Source organism: Rhinoraja longicauda, chromosome 9 (genome assembly GCF_053455715.1).
Source record: "Rhinoraja longicauda isolate Sanriku21f chromosome 9, sRhiLon1.1, whole genome shotgun sequence".
NCBI classification, from domain to species: Eukaryota; Metazoa; Chordata; class Chondrichthyes; order Rajiformes; family Arhynchobatidae; genus Rhinoraja; species Rhinoraja longicauda.
In genome coordinates this window covers 195016-213714 of record NC_135961.1, presented here as the reverse complement: position 1 = coordinate 213714, position 18699 = coordinate 195016, and the positions used below count along the sequence as shown (strand labels likewise).

The 18699-nt window shown below is 49.5% G+C and overlaps 2 protein-coding genes across 2 annotated transcripts in view; one reads left to right on the top strand and one right to left on the bottom strand.

The window, feature by feature from the left end:
• The window catches only part of yipf4 (Yip1 domain family, member 4), a 37045-nt gene extending 27682 nt beyond the window's left edge, over window positions 1–9363 (bottom strand). The window contains exon 1 of the mRNA XM_078404648.1: window positions 9174–9363. Within this exon, the coding sequence (XP_078260774.1) occupies window positions 9174–9249 (76 nt within the window). The 5' untranslated portion in view covers window positions 9250–9363. The remainder of the gene's footprint in view (window positions 1–9173) is intronic.
• Window positions 9364–9427: 64 nt separating this feature from the next.
• exo1 (exonuclease 1) overlaps window positions 9428–18699 on the top strand; it is a 67819-nt gene continuing 58547 nt past the window's right edge. The window contains 4 exon segments of the mRNA XM_078404649.1: window positions 9428–9537; window positions 16866–17084; window positions 17719–17838; window positions 18516–18639. Coding sequence (XP_078260775.1) covers window positions 16924–17084; window positions 17719–17838; window positions 18516–18639 — 405 coding nt within the window. The 5' untranslated portion in view covers window positions 9428–9537; window positions 16866–16923.

The window sequence follows — 18699 nt, the reverse complement described above, 5'->3', positions numbered from 1 at the left end:
ACACTGCGGACTTCTGGCACAGCTCTGCAGATTCCTATCTACAGAAGTACTCTGATGATTCTGCCATCGTCGGCCTCATCACGGGGAAACGATGACAGGGCGTACAGAGAACTGATCAAGGACTTTGTGAACTGGTGCCAGCGGAACTGCCTCCGGATCAACGCGGGGAAAATCAGGGAGATGGTGGTTCCCCCGACACCGGTGAACATCCAGGGAATGGACATCGAGAGGGTGGATTCTTATAAGTACCTGGGTGTCTACCTCAACAATAAACTGGACTGGACTGAAAACACCGATACGCTATACAGAAAGGGCTAGAGCAGACTTTATCGGCTAAGGAGACTCAGGTCCTTTGGAGTGCAGGGGGCACTCCTAAGGACCTTCTACAACACGGTGGTTGCATCGGCCATTTTCTATGGAGTGGTCTGCTGGAGCAGCAGCATCTCAGCGGCAGAAGGGAAGAGACTCGACAAGCTGGTCAGGAAGGCCAGCTCTGCCCTGGGTTGCCCCCTCGACTCAGTGCAGGTGGTGGGAGAGAGGAGGATGATGGCAAAGCTAACATCGCTACTGGACAACGACTCCCACCCCATGCAGGACACTGTCACTGCACTGAGTAGCTCCTTCATTGACAGTCAGTGCGGGAAGGAGAGATATAGGAGGTCCATCCTTCCCGCTGCTGTGAGACTTCACAACCAGCACTGCTCCCAGCAGACGAGTCAACAATAACAGCTAAGAACACACATAAAACTGATGACAATTTATGTATCTTTTATTTATAATGAATGATCTCTTGCTTTGCTGTTGTAACACTGTAAATATCCCCAGTGTGGGACGAATAAAGGAATATATTATTATTAGACAATAGATGCAGGAGTAGGCCATTCGGCCCTTCGAGCCAACACCGCTATTTAATGTGATCATGGCTGATCATTCACAATCAGTACCCCGTTCCTGCCTTCTCCCCATACCCCCTGACTCCGCTATCATTAAGAGTTCTATCTAGCTCTCTCTTGAAAGCATCCAGAGAATTGGCCTCCACTGGCTTCTGAGGCAGATAAATTCCACAGATTTACAACTCTGAGTGAAAAAGTTTTTCCTCAACGCCGTTCTAAATGGCCTACCCCTTACTCTAAAACTGTGGCCCCGGTTCTGGACTCCCCCAACATTGGGAACATGTTTCCTGCCTCTAACGTGTCCAATCCCTTAATAATCTTATATGTTTCAATAAGATCCCCTCTCATCCTTCTAAATATCAGTGTATACAAGCCCAGTCGCTCCAGTCTTTCAACAACGACAGTCCCGCCATTCCTGGAATTAACCTAGTAAACCTACGCTGCACGCCCTCAATAGCAAGAATGTCCTTCCTCAAATTTGGAGACCAAAACTGCACACAATACTCCAGGTGCAGTCTCACTAAGGCCCTGTACAACTGCAGAAGGACCTCTTTGCTTTTATACTCAACTCCTCTTGTCATAAAGGCCAACATGCCATTAGCTTTCTTCACTGCCTGCTGTACCTGCATGCTAACTTTAAGTAACTGATGAACAAGGACACCCAGATCTCTTTGTACTTCCCCATTTCCTAACTTGACACCATTCAGATAATAATCTGCCTTCCTGTTCTTTCCGCCAAAGAGGATAACCTCACATTTATCCACATTAAACTGCATCTGCCATGCATCTGCCCACTCACACAACCTGTCTAAGTCACCATGCATCCTCATAGCATCCTCCTCACAGTTCACATTGGCATTCAGCTTTGTATCATCTGCAAATTTGCTAATGTTACTTTTAATCCCTTCATCCAAGTCATTAATGTATATTGTAAATAGCTGCGGTCCCAGCACCGAGCCTTGCGGTAGGTACCCCACTAGTCACTGCCTGCTATTCTGAAAGGGACCCGTTAATCCCTACACTTTGTTTCCTGTCTGCCAATCAATGTTCTATCCATGTCAGCACCCTACCCCCAATACCATGTGCTCTAATCTTGCCCACTAATCTCCTATGTGGGACCTTATCAAAGGCTTTCTGAAACTCCAGGTACACTACATCCATTGGCTCTCCCGTGTCCATTTTCCTAGTTACATCCTCAAAAAATTCCAGAAGATTAGTCAAGCATGATTTCCCCTTCGTAAATCCATGCTGACTCGGAACGATCCTGTTACTACTATCCAAGTGTTCCACAATTTCTTCTTTTATAATTGACTCCAGCATCTTCCCCACCACTGATGTCAGGCTAACTGGTCTATAATTTCCCGTTTTCTCTCTCCCTCCTTTCTTAAAAAGTGGGATAACATTAGCTACCCTCCAATCCACAGGTACTGATCCTGAATCTATAGAACATTGGAAGATGATTACCATTACGTCCATGATTTCTAGAGCCTCTTCCTTAAGCACCCTGGGATGCAGACTATCAGGAGCTGGGGATTTATCAGCCTTCAGTCCCATCAGTCTACCCAACACCATTTCCTGCCTAATGTGAATTTCCTTCAGTTCCTCCGTTACCCTAGGACCTCTGTCCACTAGTACATCTAGGATCAAATCATGAGAGGTAGATGCACAGTCTTTTGCCCAGGTAGGGGAATCGAGGACATAGGTTCAAAGTGAATGGGAAAAGATTTAATAGGAATCCGAGGGGTAACTTTTTCACACAAAGGGTGATGGGTGTATGGAACAAGCTGCCAGAGGAGGTAGTTGAGGCTGGGACTATCCCATCGTTTAAGAAACAACTGGATAGGTACATGGATAGAACAGGTTTGGAGGGATATGGACTAGTGTAGCTGGGACATTGTTGGCCGGTGTGGGCAAGTTGGGCCGAAGGGCCTGTTTCCACACTGTATCGCTCTATGACTCTAATTATTTAAATTAAAATTTCCAATCTTGTCAATATTTCTCTGTATTCACACCATCTTGTGGCCTCAATCATTTTCATCTTTGGCCTCCCTCACATCCTTTGCCTAATCACAGCCAACCAAATGTTCAACCAGTCTGAAGAAGGGTCTCGACCCGAAACATCACGCATTCCTTCTCTCCAAAGATGCTGCCTGTCCCGCTGAGTTACTCCAGCTTTTTGTGTCCATCTTTGGTATAAACCAGCACCTGCAGTTCCTTTCTACACAAATGTTCAACAATCTCGATGCTACAACCTGAACTTTTCATACAAATCTTTGCATTTCTTGCTATTGAGGGCGTGCAGCGTAGGTTTACTAGGTTAATTCCCAGAATGGCGGGACTGTCGTATGTTGAAAGACTGGAACGGCTAGGCTTGTATACATTGGAATTTAGAAGGATGAGAGGGGATCTTATCAAAACATATAAGATTATTAAGGGGTTGGACACGTTAGAGGCAGGAAACATGTTCCCAATGTTAGGGGAGTCCAGAACCAGGGGCCACAGTTTAAGAATAAGCGGTAGGCCATTTAGAACGGAGATGAGGAAAAACTTTTTCAGTAAATCTGTGGAATTCACTGCCTCAGAAGGCAGTGGAGGCCAAGTCTGAGTGCATTCAAGAGAGAGCTAGATTGAACTCTTAAGGATAGGGGGTATGGGGAGAAGGCAGGAACGGGGTACTGATTGAGAATGATCAGCCATGATCACATTGAATGGTGGTGTTGGCTCGAAGGGCCGAATGGCCTCCTCCTGCACCTATTGTCTATTGTTTATTTCACTCTCCAATCTTACCTACCTACCCCCTTTAAAGCTAAAAAATTACTCATCTTATTAGAACCTTATTTTTCAATGAGGTGCCTACTGTACAATGGTAACACTACAATAATGCAAGAGATATAATTGCCAGTGGCAGTTAATACTTCAGCATGAGTAATTTGGGATGTTTTTAACAAATAAAAAGCATTACGCATAATAAAGCAGCAGAAGAAATATGTTGACCGCACAGGACTTGGGAATTAATTAATCTTTTGAACTGTGGTCACATTATGGTGCAAAAAAAGCAACAGCTCCAAATAACAGTATGACAACAATCACTCTTTCAATAAAGGGTTTGGGAATAACTATGCAGAATTAGAATGGTTACAGGAGGATGCCACCAAGTCTTTTCTGGCTCCTAGAGCAACCCACCTCATTCCGCAGGTTTAGTGACACAGGATGGAAGCAGGCCCCATCGGCCCACTGAGTCCACACCAACCAGCAATCACCCATACACTAGTTCAATTCGACACATTGGCGACAATTTACAGAAGCCAGTTCACTTAAAAACCAGCATGTCTTTAGAATGTGGGAGGAAACCACAGCACCTAGAAACTCATGCGGTCACAAAAAGAATGTACAAACTCCATACATACAACACCCATGGTCAGGATCGAACCCGGTACTTTGGAGTGGTAAAGCAGCAACTTCACCGCTGTGCCACTGTGCTGCCCTGTGCCACCGTCCTGCCCTGTGCCACCATCCTGCCCTGTGCCACCGTCCTGCCCTGTGCCACTACTCTACCCATAGCTATGTCATTACTTTCTATCCAGTTCTTTTTAAAATACAATTGCATCTTCATTCATTAATAAATACTGTACAATAGACTTCAACAACTCAATAGATAACATGATATTTCCTCATGTCACTTTGGTTTCTTTGATTACTTTCACATTTAATACCCTAGTTTTTGGTTCCACCACCATCAAGAACAGTTTCCTGGTATCTATTTTGTCCAGACTCTTCACAATTTAGAAAGTATTAGATCTTCTTGGGGCCTCCTTGGTGCCAAGGAGAACAACCTCAACTTTTCCAGTCTATCCATGGAATCATTTTGGTAGCTCTCTGCTGCACAGTTGTATCTTTCCGGAAGTAAATACTCCAACTGTGGCTAAACCAGTCACAATCCTTCCTTTTGCACTATATACTTCTATTTATAGAGTCCAGGAACCCATGTGCTTTACTTTAAATGAGACACAAGAGACTGCAGATGCTTTAAACTTAAGCATAAAACAATTTACACATTCATAGAGGGAAATAGAGAGATGGCATTTTCAGCCAGGACCCTTTTACACGTTTCACCTACACATTCGGAAATTGTGACCTGAACCTCTAAGATCAAATCATCAGCATCTATCACAAAAATCAGTGGTCCTTATTTTGATCACCAAAGAACTTCCAATTGCTCTTCACCCAGTCAAAAGAATACTTTTTGCAAGCCCCCAACCCCACAAATGCTTTTATTTAGTTCACTTTCTGTCAATGTTGTTACAACTATGAATTCAAGGACTCCAATCTTAATTGCAAATGTATTACATAGCACTTTAATCAAACAAACACCTTTGTCATTTTCAAATTAGTGCCAGATTAGGATATCGGAAGCTCGCAGGCCCCTGGGTGGGGGCTGACATCGGGAGCTCCGGCAGCGGCTTCGCCCACCCCGAATTGCGGGGCTTCGGTCGGCCCCCTTTCACCGTCCGGCGCGGCCTGAAATAGGCCGCAGGATTTTTCTCTGCCCGGTGGGGGCTTCAATGTCGGGAGCCACGACCGCCCCGACATGCAGCAGCAGTGTCTTCGCCCGCCCCGAATCGCGGGGCTTGGGTCGACCCGCTGCGGACCTTACACCGTCCGGCGCAGCCTGGAACGTGGCAACTTCAACAGCCTGTCCGCGGGAGAAGACGGCAGGGAAGAGAAGACATTCTGGCCTTCCATCACAGTGAGGAGGTGACTGGAGGAGACTCACTGTGATGGATGTTTCTTTTTTTTGTTTTGTGTTGGTTTGTGATTGTGTGTATTATTGCTTATTTTTATTGCTCTTATTGTTGGACTGTGGGTAACGGAATTTCGTCCAAAAGACTTGTTTTTTTGGATGACAATAAAGGTTATTCTGATTCTGACTATTCTGCCCAGGAGACATGATGCTACAGACTATTCTGCCTAAGATTGCAAATTGAGCCTCAAATTAGCTTGGTTTGTTTCTTACCGAGCAGAGCTACGACTTACAAGTTAAACATCTAGGCATATCTGGGCGGGTACAGGCGTTATGGACGCCCCACTCCATGGGGAAAAGGGCTTAACTGAGGGACCATGGCCATGTATTGATTTTCTTTCTCTACAAATGTAGCCAGACCCATTAGGCATTACCACCATTTTTCACGTCTACACTTTCATAATGCAGAAACGTAATGGGTGGCGCCGGAGACCTGGGTTTGATCCAGACCATGGGCGCTGTCTATGCGGAGTTTGCACGATCTCCCCGTGGTCTGCGTGGGTTTTCTCCGGGTGCTCCGGTTTCCTCCCACACTCCAAAAACATGCAGGTTTGTAGGTTAATTGGCTTCGGTATACACCAATCAGCCAAAATATTATGACCTGATGAGCCAAATCATTATGACCACCTGCCTAATATGCTGTTGGTCCTCCGTGTGCAGCCCCATACGCAGCAGGGTGCGATGCACTGTGTATTGTGACACATTCCTCTCGTGATCACCATGAAAATTTTCTCTGACTTGTGCCACAGTAGACCTTCTGTCGGTTCGGACCAGACGGGATAGCATTCGTTGCCCTCGCGCATCGATGAGCCTTGCGCGCCCAACACCCTGTCACCGTTTGTGGTTTGTCCCTCCTCGAACCACTGGTCTCCCGGTGGCCGAGCACTTCAACTCCCCCTCCCATTCCCAGTCTGACCTTTCTGTCATGGGCCTCCTCCAGAGCCATAGTGAGGCCCACCGGAAATTGGAGGAACAGCACTTCATATTTCGCCCGGGCAGCTTGCAGCCCAGTGGTATGAACATCGACTTCTCCAACTTTAGATAGTTCCTCTGTCCCTCCCTTCCCCTCCCCCTTCCCAGATCTCCTTCTATCTTCCTGTCTCCACCTATATCCTTCCTTCCTGACATCAGTCTGAAGAAGGGTCTCGACCTGAAACGTCACCCATTCCTTCTCTCCGGAAATGCTGCCTGACCTGCTGAGTTACTCCAGCATTTTGTGAATAAACACTGTCGGTAGGTACTCACCACTGCTGACTGGAAGCACCACAAGCCTTGCCATTTCAGAGATGCTCTGACCCAGTCGTCTGGCCATAACAATTTGGTCCTTGTCAAAGTCACTCAGGTCTTTACTCCTGCCCATTTCTCCTGCATCCAACAAATCAACTTCAAGAACTGACTGTTCACTTGCTGCCTAATATATCCTACCCTTTGACAGGTGCCATTGTAACAAGCTAATTGTAACAAGGCTGCAGAGTGACTTGGATAGATTAGGCGAGTGGGCAAATGCATGGCAGATGCAATATAATGTGGATAAATGTGAGGTTATCTACTTTGGCGGCAAGAACAGGAAAGCAGAGTATTACCTGAATGGTGACCGATTGGGAGAAGGGGAGATGCAACGTGACCTGGGTGTCATGGTGCACCAGTCATTGAAAGCAAGCATGCAGGTGCAGCAGGCAGTGAAGAAAGCGAATGGTATGTTGGCATTCATAGCAAGAGGATTTGAGTTTAGGAGCAGGGAGGTTCTGCTGCAGTTGTACAGGGCCTTGGTGAGACCGCACCTGGAGTATTGTGTGCAGTTTTGGTCTCCTAACCTGAGGAAAGACGTTCTTGCCTTAGAGGGAGTACAGAGCAGGTTCACCAGATTGATCCCTGGGATGGCGGGACTTACATATGAGGAAAGACTGGATAGACTGGGCTTGTACTCGCTGGAATTTAGAAGACTGAGGGGGATCTTATAGAAACATATAAAATTCTTAAGGGGTTGGAGAGGCTAGATGCGGGAAGATTGTTCCCGATGTTGGGGGAGTCCAGAACCAGGGGTCACAGCTTAAGGATAAGGGGGAAGTCTTTTAGGACCGAGATGAGAAAACATTTCTTTACACAGAGAGTGGTGAGTCTGTGGAATTCTCTGCCACAGAAGGTAGTTGAGGCCAGTTCATTGGCTATATTTAAGAGGGAGTTAGATGTGGCCCTTTTTGCTAAAGGGATCAGGGGGTATGGAGAGAAGGCAGGTACGGGATACTGAGTTGGATGATCAGCCATGATCATATTGAATGGCGGTGCAGGCTCGAAGGGCCGAATGGCCTACTCCTGCACCTATTTTCTATGTTTCTATGTTATTCAATTCGCCTGTCATTAATCATAATGTTTTGGCTGATCAGTGCAAGTGTAAATCGTCCTTATTAGGATAGTGTGAGTGTGTGGGGGTCGCTGGTCGGTGTAGGCAGTGGGCCGAAGGGCCCGTTTCTGTGCTGGGTCTCCAAACTAAACAAAATAACCGCTTATACAAACATCTACTCACCCTCTCAGATTGCCACCGGATCCCACCGCGGTCGTCATCACGCCCCAACCCCAGCAGCATTGTGGAGCCGTACAGGATCCTTTCAACAACAACAACTAGATCACCCTGGAGAAGGTACAACGCTGAGCAGCCCACTTTGTATGTAATGACTACAAGCGCAAATCAAGCATGAATAATATGCTGACTTCTGTCGGATGGGATACCCTAGTCGCTCCACAGAATCAGGCTGAGCCTTAATTGCAATTTACACGGAGATTCACAAAATCACACCATCAAATCTTCTGTCATCCCAGAGCACCAACTGCCATGAAACAAGACAGAATACATCATCAACTCACTAAATTCCAATAAACTTTGCTCCCAATATTCCCTTTACCCAAGGACGATAAGGGAATGGAATATGTTACACATGTGCTGCTCCCGATGTTCAGTCATTTAAAAAGGGGATTGAGCAACTAGATCTCCTCAACTTGGTCAAAAAGGCCCACTTCAAAATGTAATCACTACACTACTCACTCACACACTCACACACTCACACACTCACTCACACACTCACTCACACACTCACTCACTCACACACTCACTCACTCACTCACTCACTCACTCACACACTCACACACTCACACTCACTCACACACTCACTCACTCACTCACACTCACACACACACACTCACACTCACTCACACACTCACTCACTCACACACTCACACACTCACTCACTCACTCACTCACACACTCACACTCACTCACACACTCACTCACTCACACACTCACACACTCACTCACACACTCACTCACTCACACTCACACACTCACACTCACTCACACACTCACTCACACACTCACTCACACACTCACACACTCACACACTCACTCCGACCGGTGCGAGATGACCACTAATGAGGTATTTGCGCAGTAATCAGCCAGAGCCAGGAGCAACAACTTTGCGGCCTACCTTCACCGTCGACCGACGTGACGAAGGTGAAGTCCCCGCTGTTGGCGGCGAAGTGCTGCCGCTGCAGGCTGCTCATCCCTGCGGCCTCGGCCCGGCCCGGCCCGGCTCGGCTCGGCTCTTGCCGCGTTGTTGCCCGACCGCAAGAGCACTGCGACTCTCCTCCCGCAGACCTTACAGCGCCGAGGCCGAGGCCCTGTCAACCATCACAACCCCTCCCCCATTCAGCGCGCCCTGGCCAATCTCTGCGGGGGGTGGGGGAAGGCTCTCAGCCAATCTGAATCTGCCTTGCTCAGTAGTCACACCGGAAAGTGGCGCCAAATGTCGGTCGACCAGGGGTTTAAACGCTCCTCTGCACGGTTCTGAGGTGAGTTCATGTGTAAAACGACTGAAGTTAGACACAAAAAGCCGCTGTAACTCGGGGGGTCAGGGAGAGAGAGAGTGACGGGGGGAGAGAGAGAGAGTGGCGGGGGGGGAGAGAGAGTGGCGGGGGGAGAGAGAGAGAGTGGCGGGGGGAGAGAGAGAGTGGCGGGGGGAGAGAGAGAGTGGCGGGGGGAGAGAGAGAGTGGCGGGGGGAGAGAGAGAGTGACGGGGGGAGAGAGAGTGACGGGGAGAGAGAGTGACGGGGGGAGAGAGAGAGAGTGGCGGGGGGGGAGAGAGAGTGGCGGGGGGAGAGAGAGAGTGACGGGGAGAGAGAGAGAGTGGCGGGGGGAGAGAGAGAGTGGCGGGGAGAGAGAGAGAGTGGCGGGGGGAGAGAGAGAGTGGCGGGGGGGGAGAGAGAGTGGCGGGGGGAGAGAGAGAGTGACGGGGAGAGAGAGTGACGGGGGGAGAGAGAGAGAGTGGCGGGGGGAGAGAGAGAGTGACGGGGGGAGAGAGAGAGAGTGGCGGGGGGAGAGAGAGAGTGACGGGGGGAGAGAGAGAGTGGCGGGGGGAGAGAGAGTGACGGGGGGAGAGAGAGAGAGTGGCGGGGGGAGAGAGAGAGTGACGGGGAGAGAGAGAGAGTGGCGGGGAGAGAGAGAGAGTGGCGGGGAGAGAGAGAGAGTGACGGGGAGAGAGAGAGTGACGGGGGGAGAGAGAGTGACGGGGGGAGAGAGAGTGTGACGGGGGGAGAGAGAGAGTGGCGGGGAGAGAGAGAGAGTGGCGGGGAGAGAGAGTGGCGGGGAGAGGGAGAGAGAGACGGGGGGAGAGAGAGAGTGACGGGGGGAGAGAGAGTGACGGGGGGAGAGAGAGAGTGACGGGGGAGAGAGAGTGGCGGGGAGAGAGAGAGAGTGGCGGGGAGAGAGAGAGAGTGGCGGGGGAGAGAGAGACGGGGGGAGAGAGAGAGTGACGGGGGGAGAGAGAGTGACGGGGGGAGAGAGAGAGTGGCGGGGGGAGAGAGAGAGAGTGGCGGGGAGAGAGAGAGTGGCGGGGAGAGAGAGAGAGTGACGGGGAGAGAGAGAGTGGCGGGGAGAGAGAGAGAGAGTGGCGGGGAGAGAGAGAGAGTGACGGGGAGAGAGAGAGAGTGGCGGGGGGAGAGAGTGACGGGGGGAGAGAGAGAGTGACGGGGGAGAGAGAGAGTGACGGGGGGAGAGAGAGAGTGACGGGGAGAGAGAGAGTGGCGGGGAGAGAGAGAGAGTGGCGGGGGGAGAGAGAGACGGGGGGAGAGAGAGTGGCGGGGGGAGAGAGAGTGACGGGGGGAGAGAGAGAGTGACGGGGGGAGAGAGAGAGTGGCGGGGGGAGAGAGAGAGTGGCGGGGGGAGAGAGAGAGTGACGGGGGGAGAGAGAGTGGCGGGGAGAGAGAGAGAGTGACGGGGGGAGAGAGAGAGAGTGGCGGGGAGAGAGAGAGAGTGACGGGGAGAGAGAGAGTGACGGGGGGAGAGAGAGTGACGGGGGGAGAGAGAGAGTGGCGGGGAGAGAGAGAGAGAGACGGGGGGAGAGAGAGAGTGACGGGGGGAGAGAGAGAGTGACGGGGGGAGAGAGAGAGTGGCGGGGAGAGAGAGAGAGTGGCGGGGGGAGAGAGAGAGAGTGGCGGGGAGAGAGAGAGAGTGGCGGGGGAGAGAGAGACGGGGGGAGAGAGAGAGTGGCGGGGGGAGAGAGAGAGTGGCGGGGGGAGAGAGTGACGGGGGGAGAGAGAGAGTGACGGGGGAGAGAGAGAGTGACGGGGGGAGAGAGAGAGTGACGGGGGGAGAGAGAGAGTGACGGGGAGAGAGAGAGTGGCGGGGAGAGAGAGAGAGAGAGTGGCGGGGGAGAGAGAGACGGGGGGAGAGAGAGAGTGGCGGGGGGAGAGAGAGTGACGGGGGGAGAGAGAGAGTGGCGTGGGGAGAGAGAGAGTGGCGGGGGGAGAGAGAGAGTGGCGGGGGGAGAGAGAGAGTGACGGGGGGAGAGAGAGAGTGACGGGGAGAGAGAGTGACGGGGGGAGAGAGAGTGACGGGGGGAGAGAGAGAGTGGCGGGGGGAGAGAGAGAGTGACGGGGGAGAGAGAGAGAGTGACGGGGGGAGAGAGAGTGACGGGGGAGAGAGAGAGTGGCGGGGGGAGAGAGAGAGTGGCGGGGGGAGAGAGAGTGGCGGGGGGAGAGAGAGTGGCGGGGAGAGAGAGAGTGGCGGGGAGAGAGAGAGAGTGACGGGGGGAGAGAGAGAGTGGCGGGGGGAGAGAGAGAGTGGCGGGGGGAGAGAGAGTGACGGGGGAGAGAGAGAGTGACGGGGGGAGAGAGAGAGTGACGGGGGGAGAGAGAGAGTGGCGGGGGGAGAGAGAGAGTGACGGGGGGAGAGAGAGAGTGGCGGGGGAGAGAGAGTGACGGGGGGAGAGAGAGTGGCGGGGAGAGAGAGAGTGGCGGTGAGAGAGAGTGGCGGGGAGAGAGAGAGTGGCGGGGGGAGAGAGAGTGGCGGGGAGAGAGAGAGAGTGACGGGGGGAGAGAGAGAGTGGCGGGGAGAGAGAGAGAGTGACGGGGGGAGAGAGAGAGTGGCGGGGGGAGAGAGAGTGGCGGGGGAGAGAGAGAGTGGCGGGGAGAGAGAGAGAGTGACGGGGGGAGAGAGAGAGTGGCGGGGGGAGAGAGAGAGTGACGGGGGGAGAGAGAGAGTGGCGGGGGAGAGAGAGTGGCGGGGAGAGAGAGAGAGTGGCGGGGAGAGAGAGAGAGTGGCGGGGAGAGAGAGAGTGGCGGGGAGAGAGAGTGGCGGGGAGAGAGAGAGTGACGGGGGGCGAGAGTGGCGGGGGGAGAGAGAGTGGCGGGGAGAGAGTGACGGGGGGAGAGAGAGAGTGGCGGGGGGAGAGAGAGAGTGACGGGGGAGAGAGAGAGTGACGGGGGGAGAGAGAGTGGCGGGGGAGAGAGAGAGAGTGGCGGGGAGAGAGAGAGTGGCGGGGAGAGAGAGTGGCGGGGAGAGAGTGACGGGGGGAGAGAGAGAGTGGCGGGGAGAGAGAGAGTGGCGGGGAGAGAGAGTGGCGGGGAGAGAGAGAGTGGCGGGGGGAGAGTGGCGGGGAGAGAGAGAGTGGCGGTGAGAGAGAGTGACGGGGGGAGAGAGAGTGGCGGGGAGAGAGAGAGTGACGGGGGGAGAGAGAGTGGCGGGGGGAGAGAGAGTGGCGGGGAGAGAGAGAGTGGCGGGGAGAGAGAGAGTGGCGGGGAGAGAGAGAGTGGCGGGGAGAGAGAGAGTGGCGGGGGGAGAGAGAGTGGCGGGGGGAGAGAGAGTGGCGGGGAGAGAGTGATGGAGAGAGTGGCGGGGAGAGAGTGATGGAGAGAATGGCGGGGAGAGAGTGATGGAGAGAGTGGCGGGGAGAGTGGCGGGGAGAGAGTGATGGAGAGAGTGGCGGGGCGAGAATGGCGGGGAGAGAGTGGCGGAGAGTGTGGCGGGGAGAGAGTGACGGAGAGAGTGGCGGGGAGAGAGTAACGGAGCGAGTGGCGGGGAGAGAGTGACGGAGCGAGTGGCGGAGAGAGTGATGGAGAGTGTGGCGGGGAGAGAGTAACGGAGCGAGTGGCGGGGAGAGTGATGGAGAGAGTGATGGAGAGTGGCGGGGAGAGAGTAACGGAGCGAGTGGCGGGGAGAGAGTGACGGAGCGAGTGGCGGGGAGAGAGTGATGGGGAGAGTGGCGGAGAGAGTGATGGAGAGAGTGATGGAGAGTGGCGGGGAGAGAGTGATGGAGAGAGTGGCGGGGAGAGAGTGGCGGGGAGAGAGTAACGGAGCGAGTGGCGGGGAGAGAGTGACGGAGAGAGTGGCGGAGAGAGTGGCGGGGAGAGAGTGATGGGGAGAGTGGCGGAGAGAGTGATGGGGAGAGTGGCGGAGAGAGTGATGGAGAGAGTGATGGAGAGAGTGGCAGAGAGTGTGGCGGGGAGAGTGGGACGGGGAGAGTGGCGGGGAGAGTGATGTTTCGGGTCGAAACCCATCTCTAGACTCCAGTGACCGCTAAGTTACTCCAGCTTTTTGTGTCTATCTTCGGTATAAAGCAGCATCTGCTCTCCCTTCCTTCTCTACACATTTTCTTTCGCTGTTGGATGGCGGATCATGGAATAAATGTGGAAGGAATCGGAGGCTGGGCTCAAAAATAAGGCTAGGTTAAAAACGTCCGTCGGTAGTTTAGACGTCTGCTGCGGCGTCTCCTTTCGGCCTTGGCATCTCGACAAGAGTAAGGTAATGTGTAGGTAGGAACTGCAGATGCTGGTTTACAACGAAGATAGACACAAAATGCTGGAGTAACTCAGCGAGACAGACAGCATCTCTGGAGAGAAGGAATAGGTGACGTTTTGTGAGTCGAGACATCTTCAGACTGGTTGAACATTTGGCTAGCTGGTCGAGACCCTTCCACAGACTATCTGGAATTCTTTGAATAAGTAAATAGTAGGACAGACAAATGAGAGTCAGCAGATGTTGTTTACTTGGATTTTCAGAAAGCCTTGTGCCACACGTGAGGCTGCGAAAGAAGATGAGGGCCCCCAGTATCAAAGGGCAGATACTGGCATGGATAGTGGGTTGGCTGGATGGCAGAAGGCAGAGTGTGGTAATAAAGGTGGCTTTTTCTGGTTGACGGTGACTAGCGGAGTTCCGCAGGGCTCGGTGCTGCGGCCGCTACTCTTCACTTTATATATTAATGATTTGGATGATGGGATTGAAGGCTTTGTGGCCAAGTTTGCGGATGATACGAAAATAGGTGGAAGGGCAAGTAGTGTAGAGAAAGCAGGGACTCTGCAGAAGGACTTAGACAGGTTGGGAGAGTGGGCAGAGAAGTGGTAGATGGAATTTCGTGTAGCAAAATGTGGAGTCATACATTTTGGTAGTGGAATAAAGGTGTAAACTATTTTCTAAATGGAGAGAGAATCCAGAAATCAGAGGTGCAAAGGGATTTGGGAGTGCTGGTGCGGGATTCCAAAAAGGTTAATCTGCAAGTTAAATGAATGAGTGAATGAATGAATGAGTTTAGTGGTCAAGTATGCAAATACAAGGAATGTGCCTTGGTGCTCCGCTCACAAATGACAACACAAATATACAGTTAACAATTAAGAAAAAAGCATAACCACATCAAAACAATAAGGATACAACATTACGTTCTAAACATGTGGGTGAAAATAAACCAGAGCAAAAAAGAGACTACAGACTTTGGTTATTGAGTAGAACTATCACTCGTGTCTTCTGGATTATCCCCAGAAATTCCTGCCATTGCTGTTCCACCGTCATTCCTGCTGGGATCCCTTTCCAGTCTACCTTGGCCGGTTCCTCTCATGCCTTCATAGTCCCCTTTGTTCTGACACTTCCAATTTAACCTTTTCCTTCTGAAATTGCAGATTAAAACTAATCATATTATGATCACTACCTCCAAGTGGTTCCTTTACCTCGAGTTCTCTTATCAAATCTGGTTCATTGGACAACACTAAATCCAGAATTGCCTTTTCTCTGGTAGGCTCCATTACAAGCTGCTCTAAGAATCCATCTCGGAGGCACTCTACAAACTCTCTTTCTTGGGGTCCAGAACCAACCTGATTTTCCCAGTCTACCTGCATATTGAAATCCCCCATCACCACAGTGGCATTACCTTTGGTACATGCCAGTTTTAACTTCTGCTGCAACTTACACCCTACATCCTGGCTACTATTTGGGGGTCTGTAGATCACCAATTAGTGTCTTCTTGCCTTTACAATTCCTCAACTCAATCCACAGTGACTCTACCTTGTCAGTCCCTATGTCTTCCCTCGCAAGGGACTGAATTTCATCCCTCACCAGCAGAGCTACCCCACCGCCTCTGCCCACCTGTCTGTCCTTTCTATAGGATGTATAACCCTGAATATTAAGTTCCCAGGCCCGATCCTCCTGCAGCCACGTCTCTAATCCCCACAATGTCATATCTATCAACCTCTAACTGCACCTCAAGCTCATCGACTTTACTTCTTATACTTCGCGCATTCATATACAATACTTATAATTCCTTACTCATCTCACCCTTCACATCGATCCCTATTACACGTGGCCATACTCTCCTATCCCTTTGTGACCTTTCTTTCCCGTTAATTCTGGGGTCATTAACTATCCCTTTACTCTCTTTCCCTTTAACTCGATCCTTGACTATCCCATTTGACCCCCCCCCCCCATTTAGTGTAAAACTACCCGTGTAGCAGTGGCAAACGTGCCTGCCAGAATGCTGGTCCCCCACCTAGCAGGAACTGTGTCTGGTTACACTAATGTAGATATAGACAGAGCAGACCAAAAAACTGACACACAGCCCTGAGGTGCCCATGTGCTGTTGGTCAGTGAGGAGCAGATGTTGCTACTAAATGTGTTTTGCTGATGAGTCGGGTAGTATGGAGATGGTTGGGCTGTTATTGTGCCAATCAAGCTTGATCGAAGATAGACTCAAAATGCTGGAGTAACTCAGCGGGACAGGCAGTCTCTGGAGAGAAGGAATGGGTGACGTTTCAGGTCGAGACCCTTCTTCAGATCAAGCTTGATCAGTAAATAATTGAGATTGATTGTATAAACATTACTGACATGTAGCTATCCTTCATTAATTGTTTTTTCTGGAAAAGTTATCCTGGAGGTTATCTTGCTCTTACCTGGGGTCGTTTTTGTAGTTTGTTTACTCTTTTGAATAGTGTTCACTGAGTAAAAGGTTACTGAGACTGTTTACAGTGAGTCATGTGCCCCACAAATTCACTGACTACCTCAATGACCGCACGGTGGCATTAACATCAATGGTGGTGAAGTGCTTTGAGAGGTTGGTTATATCATCATATCAACTTCATAGCAACAACCTGCAACCACTACAATTTTCCAACCACAATAGATGCAATCTTGTTAGCTTTCCACTCTGCAGTGGACCACTTGAATAACAACTCCTGAACATCACAAACTCCAACTAAACTCAAAACTACAAACTGCCTTGGTTGCACGAGGGACTCCAGGCTTTGTTTTGCATTATGTTATGTGTTTTATTTATTAAACTTTTTTTTGATTGTTTATTGTATTATCTCGTGAGTTTAGAAATCTATTGTGCTGCTGCAAGTAAGAATTTCATTTTTCCGTTTTGGTCTGTATGGCAATAAAACACTCTTGACAATTCTTGACTCTTGTCTACATTGTGTTACCAATAAATTATTAGATTTTTTTTCCCCCTTCATTATCCATCAGAGACTTGAAGGCTTATTGCTTATTTGTGCTTCACCTATTGCAATTGTACTTTTATATCTTTTTGATTAAAAGTGATCATAGATCATTTACCTTTTGTTACCTTCTTATCCATTAGCTTATCCATTTTAACCTGGAACATTCATGGTAACCTTTGAGAAGAGTAAAACCAAATAATGGGGATTCAAGGATTGCTGCAGTTCGTTAAGGAAGCTTCAGAACCGATTCATATCAAGAAGTACAAAGGACAGACTGTGGCATTGGATATGTATTGTTGGCTTCACAAAGGCGCATTTGCATGTGCTGATAAATTGGCAAAAGGAGAACCGACTGACCAGTAAGTCCCTTTTGACTCGCTTGCCCTTTGTGCTGTGTGACGTTTGCACATTTGCTTTGTTTTTTTTGTCTGGGTGCACTTGTTCCCCCCACATGTGAGAGGTACTTTTCTTTCAAAGTTAATGGACTTTCTCTGGAGAGAAGGAATGGATGACATTTTAGGTCAAGACCCTTCTTCAGATCAAGCTTGATCAGTAAATAATTGAGATTGATTGTATAGACATTACTGACATGTAGCTATCCTCCATTAATTGTTTGTTTTTTCAGGAGAAGTTATCCTGGAGGTTATCCTGCTTTTACCTGGAGACATTATTGTTTACTCTCAAGTCTAGTGGGTCGGAAGGGTGTAAATGGGTGGTTGATAGTCAGTGTGAATGCAGTTGGCCGAAAGACCCTTTCCACATGCTGTACGATTGTGTCTCTAAAATACTTCACTTTGTTCACACTAAATATTATTGTAAAATAATTAGTCCCTAGTGCAATAAATAGGAGGTTTGATTCCTGTTACCAGTGAGTTTGCATCACAGTAGTAATTGATACTTTCACCCAAAGATTCAACAGAAATAAATAACATAACTGCATTCTGGAAAGCACATTTTAACTTTTTTTTCAAATATAAATTTATTTTGTTGCAGGTATGTTAGTTATTGTTTAAAATTTGTTGAAATGTTGGAATCTTTTGGCGTTAAACCAGTCCTGGTTTTCGATGGATGCACTTTGCCTTCTAAAACAGAGGTGGAAAAGGCCCGAAGATTGTAAGTAATATATCTAATCCAATCTGAATTGTAAGATCCACAACACCAGAGATTTTTGCTTTTTAAGCATTTCAGTAGAGATAGCTTGAAGCACTAAAGAATTTAACTCAGTAGTAGTTTATCAGTCCGCAAACTGTTTCTCAAATGTAAACATGGATGCTATTTTTCATGTGTCGGAAAGAACTGCAGATGCTGGTTTAAATTAAAGGTAGACACAAAATGCTGAAGTAACTCAGCGGGACAGGCAGCATCTCTGGAGATAAGGAATGGGTGATGTTTCCGGTCGAGACCCTTTTTCAATCTGATGAAGGGTCTCGACCCGAAACGTCACCCATTCATTCTCTCCAGAGATGCTGCCTGTCCCACTGAGTTACTCCAGCATTTTGTGTCTACCTGCTATTTTTCATCTTTTAGTACAAATATTATATTTCATTGAAATGCTTGTAGGCACTGTGGATAAACTGATATTCTTTGTTTAAATAGTTTCTGGAGTATTAGACACCATAATTTAATTTTAGTTTACAGATTTTGTTTCCAACCATGAAATATAATGTAGGTTTCTGTTTTGCTCATGGTCATCATTTTCTATGTTTTCATCCTTTTTACGTAATTTAACTGCACAGCTGTCCATGCATGTGGTTTAGAAAAATTATGCCTGGTGGCTTTCTGCATTACAGGCATAGGCAAACAAACTTGCAGAAAGGGAAGCAGCTTCTTCGTGAAGGTAAAACAGTGGAAGCCAGGGAGTGTTTTACACGATGTGTCAACATAACACCTGCAATGGCACATGAGGTGATAAAGGCAAGTGATTTCATGTTATGTTATTTTAGTTTAGTTTATACAGCGCGGAAGCAAGCCCTT